Below are 13,641 nucleotides of genomic sequence, written 5' to 3' on the forward strand. Positions count from 1 at the left end.
GTTAGATTGATTCCTAAGTATTTCACTTTTCTTGATGCTGTTGTAAAATGTGTTGTTTCTCTAATTTCTCTCTCAGTGACTTTGTTATTCATATACATCAAGGCTGTTGAGTGTTGAATGTTGCCTTTGTATCCTGTTATGCTGCCAAATCTAGGAATTTTTGTGGAATTTTTCAAGAACCAGCCATATAATTTTTAAGTACTCAAAGAATATTGACCACTATAGACCACATTCTGGAGTATAAAACAAATTTGAGTAAGCTGAAGAGACTTGAAATTATGCAAAGTTCACTCTCTAAGCAAAATGGAATGCAACTGCTGTGTGCAATTATGACCAAAAGATGTCTGAAAAATCTCCAAATATTTAGAAACTTGACCATCTGCTTCTCTGGAATGTGTAATTCACAGAAAAAAATCACAAAAGAAATTTACAAATATTTTAAACTGAATTAAAATAACCCATGCTTTTTTTTTTTTTTTTTTTTGTCTTTTTCCTTTTTATCGGTACCGGGGATCAAACTCAGGACTGCCTGCTTGCAAGGCAGGCACTTATGCCGCTGAGCTAAATCGCCAGACCCAACACATGCATTTTTGACGTAGTATATTTTCAACTTACAGTGAGTATCGTGAGATGTATAACTCATCATCAATAAAGGATGCAACTGAAGCAGTACACAGATAGCAGTTTAAAACTTAAAATGGTTCTGTTAGAAAAAAATAAAGACACAAATTCAGTGATTATAGATCCCACCTTGAGAAGCTTAAAAAAACAATAACAAAGTAAGTAGAAATAACAGAAATCAATAAAATATAAAAAATGTATTAAAGTCAATGAAAACAAAGGTTGATTTGTTGAAAATTTTAGAATTTTATAAGTTTATAGGAGATTTTTAAACAAGAAAATACACGTTCCTAATATCAGGAATCAAGGAATATCACTGTAGATTATATAAACATCTTAAGGTTAATAGGGATGAGTACTATAGTCTTATGCCAGTAAATTCATCAATTTAAATAAGGTGGTAAACTTCTTTCAAAGAAACTGCCACAACTTACAAAGAATCTTTATAATCCAATGTGAGGGACAGTAAACGATAAATTTTGCCTACTATTTTAGGAGGAAAAAGTCCAACTGTATGTGAACTCATAAAAAGAATATTCTTAAGTTAGATTAGCATTATTTTGATAGCACGATCATGTACAAGGATTACTAGTAAGCATAACTATAGATTAATGTCCTTTGAGAACATATATACAAAAATTATAAAAATAATAATGATTAGAATCCGATAGTATAATGACCTATAACATGACTAAATGAAATTATCCTAGGAATGTAAGATTTGGTCAGCCTACAAGCTTGTACTTAACTAACGGCTGACAAAGATGAAACTCAAAGGACACAGAATGCATTAAAATGTAGGATGCCTCTTGTCTCTCTTCAACAAATAGCCCCAAGTGACCGGTGCACCTTGGGTTTATTCACTCAGACAGGCATAAGCAATAGGAGTACAACAGGATTCCTCTCTCCCACTGTTCATGGTGTGTATCCAAGTAAACAACACAATCTCAGCTGTATTAGTTTTCTCTGCAGCATGTAACATGCACTCACGCTTTGTCTCTAGTGTTCACAGAAGAGACCAGTTAGGCCTTACCTTCCTATCTGGTCTCCCACATTTGAAAATCACTATAACTTACCAAATCATTTGACTGTGTACAGAAAAGGACTTTTAAAAAAAAATCATCACTTGCTTCTGATTAAAATAAAAAAGCTCTCAGTAACCCAAGAGTAGAAATGAACTTCTTCAGTATGAAAAAGTTGACATCTCAAAAAACTCGCAGGTCACATCAAACTTAATGGTAAACAAACAACTGAACTTTTTTCCCTTAATATGAAGAATGTAACAAAAGTATGTACATTCAAAATTTCAAATCAATGCTGTACTGAAGATTATAACTAGTGCAGTTAAAAACAAAAAGACATCCAATTTTGAAACTATGGGTTTCTTTATTTTATACAGAATGACAAACACTGTTTCATATGACATAATTTTAAAAACTCATGAGAATGATAAGTATGCAATTCTAACAAGGATTTGATGGTATTTCTGTATACCAACAGTGAACAGTTGGAAGTTGAAATTTTAAAATACATTTATGACTATATAAAAATATTAAGTGCCTGGCAATTAATTTTATCAAATACATCAAGACCATTTCACCTTTATAATGCATGTGTGGAATTGTTGTGGCTTTAAAACTTGGCTGTCGGGTTGCCAGAGGACATGTTAAGGACATGAACCTTCTGTCTAGTGCAGGCGCAGAGCAAGACAACCTTATGTAACCATGACAGCGTTAGAAAACCACACATGCACTGGTTAGGCCAGTAGGTTCACAGGAGACACACTGACTTATTCTCTACCCTCATACATCTGTGGTTCATGCCACTTGGACATAAAATATTTACCCCCATTTGCCATTTCAGTAGTAAAAGTTAGTAAATCTCTTAATGTTTGCCTCTTTGGCCTGAGAGTTTGTTTTAGCCCAAATGTATCTAAGTGCAGCCCAGAGGTATGGTTTTGTTGGGTAAAGATTGAGTATTAGCAATCGTGATTGAATTGGACAGTTGGCAGGGGGGTTGTAAATCACTAGAGAATCATCACCCTCCAGTGATGCACTACTAGGGGTTCTAAAGGACTTGGAGTAGTCCCAACAATGAGTTCACTAGTTGTCACTGGAGAAAACAAAGGGGAGGTCCCAATGGACATAGCGTAAAGTGGGAGCTGTGAACTGATGTGGCCATGATTTAGGAATAGTCACCCCAAAAGTAGTAGAGGGAAGGCTCACGAGATGAAGGCTGGTGTTGAATGCTGGCTAGAAACAGCAAGACGGAGGAGTCTCCGGTCCCAGAAAGAGACAGGAGCAGAGAGGAAAGATCCATCAGCTGAGGGGGCAGATCACAGACTGGGGACAGACCCCCAGGAGCCACGAGCCATGCAGCTTTGGAGTCATGCACTGGACTCACATGGTGCTGCCACTGGAATCATGGCACCAACTGATTGAGTTAAACTTTGTACTCAGTCTAGAGCAGCGCAGGATATTAAAAGAGGAGGCAGCTAGGTAAGAGAGTTTATTGAGGGCACAGAGGCAGTCTCCACAAAGAAGGCTATCTCTCTGCAGACAAAAGGCAGGTTCTGCCTGATACAGGCTGTGATGGGGGTAGGGCTCTGGAGATTGATGTGAGCTGATTTATTTTGTGAAAGTACAAGGGATTGGGCAAACCTTTACATTCCTGAGCTTTGGCAAAGACTTTTGGGAAGAAGAAGCCATAGAGGCTGTGGGGAAGAAGTTATGCATTATCATGGCACAGTTTTGAACTGTTGCCATAATGATTGTGCTGTCTCTCAGACAGGGGCTGTTATCACAAAGAGCTCAAAATAACAAAGGATTTTTTTTTAAAGAACAATTTAGAGGATCCACCGTTATTTGTAGTGAATAGATGTTTATTCTACAGCCATAGTAATCAGGAAGTATGTTACTGTCATAAATTAGATCATGATTTCTCAACTTTGGTACTGCTGGCACTTTGAGCTGAATGTTTCTTTGTTACAAGTTGCTGTGCTGTACAATTTTTGGATGTTTAACTACATCTCTGACATCTGCCCACTGGAGGCCAGTAAGATCCATACTCCCCATTTTTAACAACTAGGAATATTTGCAGTCATTCATTGCTGAATGTATATTGGAGGACAAAATAATGCCTGGTTAAGAACTACTGAGTTTCATATATGGAACAAAATAAAGTACCTAGAAATAGATCCACAATTACATGGTCACCTGATTTTTGACAACACTATAAAGGCATTTTCAATAGAGAAAGAGCATTCTTTCAACAAATGGAGTTGTAGTCTTTGAATTTTCATTTGTTAAAAAAAAAGTTTTAGGGGGCTGGTGATTTAGCTCAGCGGCGTAAGTGCCTGCCTTGCAAGCATGTGGTCATGAGTTCTATACCTGGTACCGATAAAAAATAAAGAAAAGAAAAGGAAAACAAAACCTTTTCACCATTTATAAAAATTAATTTAAATGGATCATAGATCTAAATGAAAATGGCAAAACAGTAGTATTCTAAAAAACAACTTAGTGACTTATGAGGTAGGCAAATTTTTCATAAATAGAATATAAAAAACATGAATTCTGTATGACATTATTAAAAAAGCCTCTCAGACTAAGAACATATTTCTCCTAAATCATTTATCTGATAATAGCTTGTAACTAGGATGTATAAAGAATTCTTTAAACTCAATGGTTAGATTAACAATCCAATAGAAAATAGACAAAAGGTTCCAGTATCTGCTTCATCAAAGAATATACATGATATATATGGTGGCATGTAAGTATTTAAAAAGATATGCAACACTGTTCAGCACTGAGGCAATGCAAACGAAATCCATAATGAAATACCATTATATACCCACTGGAATGGCTGTAATTAAAAAAGATTGACAGTGCTAAGTGCTGTGTAACAACTAGAAGTATTACATAGATTTCTGGTAAAAATGCAGAATAGTACACTTGGAAAAACAGTGGCATTATTTTATTGCATCAAAAATATACTTACTGGGCTGCGGATGTAGTTAAGTGCTAGAGCACTTGCCTGGCAAGCATGAGGACCTGGGTTTGAGCTAGAGCAGTAAAATGTGCACATACACACCTATTAAAATGTATACATATAAAAATACAACATACAATTTTTGATCCACTGTTTGGTATTTACCAAAGAGAAATGAAAATTTTTTTGTTGCAAGCTTTGAACTAGACACCAAATATCTGTCACCTGGTAAATTCATAATTAAATTGTTAAAAAGAATAGACTATATTCACACATCAGTATGAGTGAATCTCAAAAACATCATGTTACGTCAGAGATACCAAATACAAAATAGTCATTTGGAAATGGCAAAATTTAAAGTGATAGAAACAGATCATGGGTTGTCTGAACTAAAAAATCTGGGGGCAAGCAGGAGATTTGACTGCAAAGAGGCAGAAGGGATTTTTGTGTGTGTGCGGAAGGAATGTTTCTAAGTCATGTTTGTAGTTATCACTTCAGGAAGCCTGTTTTGTTTTTTCATTTTTGTTTGTTTTAAAGAGGCATATTTCTTGTTCATCTAATCTTTGCCAGGTTTTTTGACCCTTGGACCTAGCCCATTATATTGTCTGGATCTGTCTTCCAAATTAGCCATAGCTTTTCCTGTTTAGTACTTTGCTCCTCTAAACAACCTTATTGTTATTTTCCTAAATTTTTCCTATTAATATTATTGATAAACAGCTGTTTAGGGTCTCAGAGTCTCTCTTCTTTGTGTCTTCCAAGATAATGTTTTCAATGAATACGTTCATATTAATACAGTATAAAAGGCAATTCCTAGAGAAGGCTTCATTGTAACACACTGGGAAAATAGTTAATAAGGCATAAATTTTTTAAGAATCTAAATGAGCTTCCTTATATGAAAATAAGTCTGTGTATGCCATATAATGCTGGAAATAAATTTCTGAAAATTTAAGGTTTAGATTTCTAATTTACAAAGTTAATTTCTGGGAATGATTTCAAGAATCTGTATTTTTAAAAACTCCGCAAGTTACTTTAATGATGAGTCAGGCTTACAGATAACTGAATTGAGGTTCTACAAACGCTAAAAAAGAAGTGGGACCAAGTGTATAGCTCTGCAGCATGGCAACTGCCTGGCAAGCACAAGGTCATGCATTTGATTCCCAATACCCCCGGAAAATAAAAGTAAAATTCCCTTCGATGCCATTATTCAGACTTAGCTAAGGTACATATATTGCAGACTTAATCAGAAGTCTTTGCAGGAGAATTCCATATACTCCACTTTATCTGTCCTTTCCACAGTTGGTCTTTTTACTTCTCTAGGGGAAAATAGGGAGTTGACAAGTTTTATTAAAATCTTTCGCTGTTCCAGATACTTTATAAAAGCTCACATTTATCATTCATAGTTTTTTTTTAAACAAAAATAAAAGATGGTAAGCAGCTTGCCCAAGGACAACCCTATTAAGTAGCAAGAGTTTTGCATGTTTGACTTTAAAACAAGGGCACTATCTAGATAGAACACAGAAAAGCTGTCCGTTGTCTTTTCTGATGACTTATTTGCTCCTGAATTTCTCTTCCTCTCTATCCCTGGACACAAGCAGGAAGACAAAAATCTATTGGTATGTTCCTGTAATCCCATGTGAGGCTAAGGGAGGAGGATTACAAATTCAAGGCTAGCCTGGGCAACTTAGTGAATCCATTTCTTAGAATAAAAACAGAAACAACTGGGACATAGGTCAGAGTAGTGGCTCTGGGTTCAATACCTAGTACCATCAAAGAACAAAATACAAAAACCTATCAGCATGTTTGGAGTGAATTGTGAATTGTGAATTGTGTCTGCATTTCCCTCTGTCTTTAATGCCATGTGATTATAACTGTTGTTTAGAATATATATTTACATACATATAATATTAGAATGAGTATTAGGTTGCTAGGTTAGAACATAGTACAAATAGAATACTGTCTAATGGGTTAGTTTTCCATCATTGTGACAGAGTACCTAATATAAATCGTTAAAGAAAGAAATACTTATTTTGACTCACAATCTCAGAAGTTTCAGTACATGGTTATTTGGCTCCATTACTGTGGACCTATGGCAGTGATGGTGAGCCTGTGACATGGTGGGACAGTGTGCTGTTTGTTATCGTTGAAAAGAAGTGTGCCAACATCTATGGCAAGGCAAAGCACTCTGGCAGAAGGATATATAAGAGGAAAATTGTTCATTTCATGGTATCCAGGAGACCGACAGAAACGGAGAAGTCAGAGAGGAAAGGGCAGGGACCAGATACGGTCTCCAAGGTTATACCCCCATGATCTACCCCATCTCCTGTTTCTATCACCTCCCATCAAATTATGATCTTATCAATGGATCCATTCATTTGATGAAGTTAGATTCCTTATGATACAGTCATTCCTCAGAAGCCTATCAGCTGGCAACTGAGTTTTAAGGATACAAAAACACCACGTAAGTTTTAGGGGTACAAATTGCAATCATAATTTATTATACAAAGCTGGGAATGATGGCACATGCCTGTAATCCTAACACTTGGGAGGCTGAGGCAGGAGAATCATTACAAGTTTGAGACCAGCCTAGGCTACAAAGACCAGCCTAAACTGCATAGTGAGACCTTGTCTCAAAAAGACAAAAAAGAAAAAAATCATAGTACAGTTCATAATATAGTCCTGAAACAGTTCTTGCCCTCTTCTCTATCCTGTCCCCAGCCGCTTGCAGAAGGGCAAAGTATTCTGTAACTGAACTGAGTAAATCTGAGCATCAGCAGTTGTACATTTGCCTACATGTGGCTGCATCTGCACAGGATCTAGACTTGTCTTACCTAGTAAGGTCGCTATATTCTAAATTTTATTATTTAAATTTGAGTTAAGTAAAATTTAAAGTTTAGTTCTTCAGTCACAGTGACCACATTTGAAATGCTCCATAGCCACATGTGAATGATGACTGTTTTATTGACCAGAGCAGATAGGGTGTTTCATCATCACAGAAAGTTCAGCTGTAAAGAACTGATCAGAAACTGGATCTCCTTGTGCACAAGTGTTACTGCAATGAAGGAAGAACACTGGACTTTCCTGTTAGTAGGTATTTTGTTTGTTTGTTTGTTTCTTTTTTGGTGGGGTTTTTTTTTTTTTTTTGGTATTTTTGAGACAGAGTCTTGCTATACAGTTGAAGCTGACCTTGAACTCACAATATAGCCCAGACTAGCCTCAAATTCACAGAGATCTGCCTGCCTCAGCCTCTCGAGTGCTGGGTTTACAGACATGCCTGGCTCATGTTAGCATGCTTTTTATGAGTATGTTTTATGAATATGGACTTACGAGGAACAATCAGGCCAAGTGGGTTAGTTTACAGCTGTTATATCAATTTTAATTTAAAAATTTTTAACCAGAGTTTGAAAACTTTTGTTAGTAATCTCTTTTTGTTAGTAATCTCTAATGCTTATTAATAGAATCTTGAGACAGATATGTGTAGAGATAACTTTGAAAAATTACATTGTAGGTAGCTGAGATACTACTACAACATAGAGCAAACCCTAATCCAAAGGATAAAACACAGAAGACTCCTTTGCATGAAGCAAATAATGAAAAAATGAAAGAGTTGCTAAAATCTTATGGTACTACTGAGACCAGTAATAAAGATGATAGTAATCCTGCAATGACTGGTATGTATGTCAGTATTACTTGCTATTTTTTTTAAATAGTAAAATACAACAAAACAAGACAGAACAAAGCTAATCAAGACAATGCATTGAAATTGGTATAGAACTTCAGAGCAGGCTACCAGGATAACAGTGAGAGCAACCATAATATATCTTGATATCCTCACAATAGTTGCCCATTCAGTCAAGTATAGCAAAATCAAACTAAAAACAGAACATTGTAAAACCAATCAAAACAGAATATTGCATAGAGAAAAACAATCAGAACAAAACAAAACAGTGAAAACAATAATTGGCCTTTAAAGACAAGGTAGAAAGAAATCCCCCTATCTGCTACATTAAATACTGTCATCCTTCCAAATGATGCTCAGCCCTCTGGCCCCAGGTCAACATAATCAACCCAACAGTACAAGCATTTAGTTGCTCTGTGCACCTCGCACCAGTAGGATCACAGGAGACACACTGACTTATTGTCTCCCTCCATGCGTCTGCGGCTTATGCCGCTTACCAGAAAGCGTGTTGCTTTCTTGGTTGGTCCCCCAGGTTCCAGCATGGCTGATTCTCAGGAGACACTGACTTGTCTCTTACTTGCTATTTTATAAGATGTTTAGATGTTTCTGGTTAGAAAAATAAAATTTTCACAACTGTAGTATAAATTGTTTCAAAACTGAAGAAAGATATTTCTTAAATTGTCAAAAATCTACTATGGACTGTTAGACATTGGCAGTGTGGTTTAATTCATAGATCATATGATCCTGTTGGGTTGGAGTTACATATTGAGATGAAATCTGTAGCAATAATTAATCAAATATAAATCTCCCTATCTTTGGGATTGAGATAGAGACTGAACTTAAACTCAGAAAGTTAATTTACTTGTAGTAGAGCTAGAAAGGGGCTAATGCCTTTGCAACTAAGATTTTATTACTTCAAAATGATTCATACATCTATTGGGCCCATACTAACATGTTTTTTTGTTTGGGGTTTTTTTGGTACCAGGGATAGAACTCAACCGCACACTTGCAAGACAGGCCATTGAGCTAAATCCTCAGCTTCCATGCTAACATTTTAAGAATAATATTCTAATATTAGAATATTAATTTGTTAAGCAGATATATTATACTTGCATATATGAGTAATGCATTTAATACTGAAAACTATTTCAAGGGAATGTATAGCCAAGGCAAAATATTATGGACCTTTTTATATTTTTTTAGTGGTAGTTTACATTTCATCAAGTGTTGAGGAAAGGCAAGTGTTTTTCTCTTTTCCTCAAGCTTGAGGCTTTGCTCATAGAAGCAGCAGCCTGAGTTTCTCAATGATGGAGAGTGATGAGGGTGAGAACCCCTGTCATATTCTGCCCCTTCAGCCTACCACACTCCTCACCAACCTATTAATTTTCAAGAGAGGAAAATTACTGATATGACTGGACTAATCAAGGATATTTACTGTGTAATATTTTACTAATTGCTAGATCATGTGGCCATGATCAAAACTAGAAAAAGTTTTCTATTTTTATTGCTTGCTACGCTATACTAAACTATAGGGTTAGGGCTTTTCGTAGGGTCATGGCTATTCTGTCTCCCTCGTCAAGGCATACCTGAAAGAAAGTTCATATTCAGTGAGTTAGCTGATCTCATAGTATTAGAGAAATTGTGCGTTTGGAATTATTAGAACTCTGTTATAAAGTACTGTATTTGTTGTTGTATGCCTTTTGTTTCTCACCTGTACATTTACTTGTTCAGATATCTCAGAAGGATGAGGGGTATAGAATAAATGGTAATATGAGGAAGGGGAATCCATCATAGGAGGAGGACTTAAGAGGACTTTAATAGTCATCATGGTTAAGAGCATAGATCTGCAGTCAGTAAGACCTGGTTTCTACTAGCTGTATGACATTGGGAAACTTCCTGAACTTTGTTGAAGGAAGGCCCACTTTCTTCTTTAAAATGGATGTAATGAACTACCCACCTTAAAGGATTCACAGGAAATTAAACAAGATGATCCACAGAAAATGTTTACCACCTAGCATGTGATAATGCTCAGTAGATGTTAGCCATATTATTCAATTAATAATAATGAGCTGCTAATTAGCATTAAGATATAATTGTAGACTTATTTTGTAGACTTCCTATTTTCTCAATATGAAAACTGATAAATGAAGCTAAACTTTTGCAATTCTTACTCTATTTTCCAACTTTATTTTTAAAGTAAAAAGTCCTGCTGTTCATTCAAAAAGATATAAACGGTGTTTGTGCGATGATGACAAAACTGTTGATCCATCTTCTTCTTCACAACAAGAAAAAGGAATAGAAGACTTTCCCTTGGTGAGTAAACTTGAAATTCATTTTATTCTTAACTCTACAAAATGCCATTCATTGAGCTAGCTAGCCATTGGCTATTGGTGGCAATCTCCTTTTTAAGAACACATAGGTTAACTGGTTTTGTCATAAGAAAATAAGCTATTATAATTGAACAGAATGAGCCAATAAGATAAGCTATGTGGTTGACCCTCAGTTGTCTGCGTGAAATACAGAACCATCTATTTCTGCTGACCTTCACACTTACTTTGAGTTGTTTGGCTACTTTCCAACAAACACTGCCACTGTCATCATGTATCTTCACTCACTCTTACAAGTGTTTAGAATAAGCGGTACATAGAAAAGACACTGGAACCCAACAAGAAAAAAGAAACCTGGTTTAGCTGTCCTGAATCCCATATGATTTGTAGTAATAGAATTTTCTATGAAACCCATCCTATAAAGGTAGATTTTTGCAAAAATACCCTATAAATTGCCTAATAAATTACATATTGATTGATAAGATAGAAACTCTTAGTGTGACAAAAAGAAACAGTTTACTAGACCCAAACTTCTTAAGTAAGGTAAAATCCTTAATGAAATACTGTTTTGAGTGAGTCTTGGCACATTGTAGTTAAGGTTGAATACATCTACAAGAAGATATTTTCTTTGTCCTAATCTATAGGTAGAAGCTTAACTTAGGCACAAATAAAGCTTTCAGTTTTCTTTTATAAGTTTTTTTAGTGTCATACACTATGTAAAGAAGTAAATCTTGGATTTTTTTGTTTTGCATATTTTTATTTTAGAGTTTGGCTTTGATGCACTTAAAATATGACAACAATGAAGTTTTACCAGATAACTAGACAATTTTATTGTTTACATTTTCCATATCCCCTGTAATCATCAAAGTAAAATTTTAGAGCCATGTACTTCAGAAGGCTTTGAGACCCTTGAAAGATGAATGTATTCAGAATTTCTGAAAGGATGGATAATATAAGTCAACCCATCAGTCTTCATTTATTGAGCAACTGTATATGTAGCAAGTATAAAAATTGTAGGTGCCTATAACACTCCATGTCTTACTGAGAAAATTTGTAAGATGATATGCATATTGTTATAGGTTAGATTTAAAATGGCCTCCAGAAGTCTCAAATTTTCAGAAGTGGGACTTTTGAAAGATGATTGAAACATGAGATTAATCTGTGGATGAGCTCATTGCTGAAGATGGTGTTAGGAGATGGGGCCTAGCTAGAGGCAGTGGGTAACTGGGGGTGTGAATTGAAAGCATGTTTTCTTGTCCCTGGTTCTTTATGTCTTTCTGCTTCCTGGCTGCCATAGGCTGAGCAGCTTGCCTTGCCATGCCACTCCACCACACCATGTCTGGCTTGGAGTCAATCACAACTGGACTGAACCCTCTGAAATTGCAAGCCAAAATAAATTTCTTTTCATATAAGTTTCAAGTGTTGGGTATTTTGTCCCAGCAAAGAGAAAGTGACTTTATATACATTAATACATATGAATATTAATAATAATATTAAGAAGAAGGTGGAGCAAAGATGGCAGATAGATAACAGCTGGCTACAGAGGCTCCCGGAGATAGTCAACTTAGAATTCAACATAATGCAGCATGGAGAGCCTTGAACTGAGGGAGAAGAATTTTCTCGTCCCAAGAAGAAACTAAGGTGAGAAAAACCAATCAAACAGACAGTCCTGGTGCTATTATTGGAACAGCTAAAGGTTCAGTGCTCTCACCACAGTGGGCAACTTGCCAAGCCAGCGAAGGTCCCGCTGCTTTGGCTCACTGGAGGTGCAGTCACACTGAGGTCAGGGGTTGGCCAGCCAAACGGAGAGCTGAGCTGGCTGGGAGCTTGCTCAGCCAGCAAGTGGTGAGTAACTGGAGTGGAGCCATTCTACAGAAATGGGGCCTCCAACGGATGGCATTCTGGGACCAAGCAGGACTGGCAAGTACAAAGGGCAACAGTGATTTCAGTCAGTTGTTCCCTTCCTGAACACGACTGGTGGAGTGAGCTAGGCCTGGGTCACATGACCTGGGTGAGACCCAATAGGTTGTCTGAAATCAATTCCCTGTGTGGTGGTGCACACTAACCACACTAATGCAGTGAAGCCTCAGAAGTTTGACTGATCCGGAAGAGAGGTGTGCATAGTAATACAGTGCAGGCCTCATCAGCTTGACTGATCCAAAAGGGAAGGGCCAGCATATGCACTAGCATACTGCAGTGGTGCTTCAGAAGAATAGTAACCAAAAAAGAAAGAAACTGGGGCCTTCTAGAAGAAAGAAAAAAGGATAGGAAGAGGAAGCAACAACAAAAAGTCCCCAGGTCCCAACCCTGAGAACATTGACCCAGGACAGGTAAATACAAAGGAGAATGAGAACAGCAAACATGCAATCTCAGACATGGCACCAGTAGACATAAAGAGATATCTTCAGGACCTCATGGACAAGTTCAAAAGTGAAATATTTAGCCAAATAAAACAAGATATCGGAAGATTAATAAAAGAGATACTAAGAACCCCTCAAGAAGACACAGACGGAAGAATGGAGGAACTCAGACAAAGGAGAGAACCATTTGATGAAGAATATAAACAAAATATAGAATACATGAAGCAGATTCAAAGAGATCACCAGGAAGTTAAAAACTTTATGGAAAGATGGCAAATCAGCTTGAAAGAAACTAAGGCTAGATTATCCAAATTGGAGGACAGTTTTGCAATGTGGGATTATGAAAGGAAAACCTTTTTAAAAATGACAAGGAAACAAGCAGTAACAATACAAAGGCTAGAAGATGACAAGAGGATGTATAACTTGAGAATAAAGAATGTGAATGAAGAAGCAGGGGTACAAACGAAAGAACTACAAAGGCTATTCACAGAAATAATTAAGGAAAACATCCCAAACATAGGAAAAGGAAATGATATTCTGATGTATGAGGTATACAGAACTCCAGCCACTTACAAACAAAACAGAGCTACACCCAGGCATATAATAATCAAGATCCCAGAAATTCAATATAAGAACAGAATGTTAAAAGCTGTTAGAGACAAGAAACAGC

General features: G+C 36.5%; 1 protein-coding gene across 1 annotated transcript in view; it reads left to right on the forward strand.

Annotated features, from left to right (window-relative positions):
* Ankrd31 (ankyrin repeat domain 31) overlaps positions 1 to 13,641 on the forward strand; it is a 241,722-nt gene that overhangs the window by 173,035 nt on the left and 55,046 nt on the right. Inside the window, exons 17-18 of the mRNA XM_063258367.1 lie at positions 8,114 to 8,276; positions 10,482 to 10,597. Of these exons, the coding sequence (XP_063114437.1) occupies positions 8,114 to 8,276; positions 10,482 to 10,597 (279 nt within the window). The remainder of the gene's footprint in view (positions 1 to 8,113; positions 8,277 to 10,481; positions 10,598 to 13,641) is intronic.

The sequence above is a fragment of the Cavia porcellus genome, unplaced genomic scaffold (assembly GCF_034190915.1).
Source record: "Cavia porcellus strain 051 isolate PalLab524CR breed Dunkin Hartley unplaced genomic scaffold, mCavPor4.1 scaffold_11, whole genome shotgun sequence".
Taxonomy (NCBI): domain Eukaryota; kingdom Metazoa; phylum Chordata; class Mammalia; order Rodentia; family Caviidae; genus Cavia; species Cavia porcellus.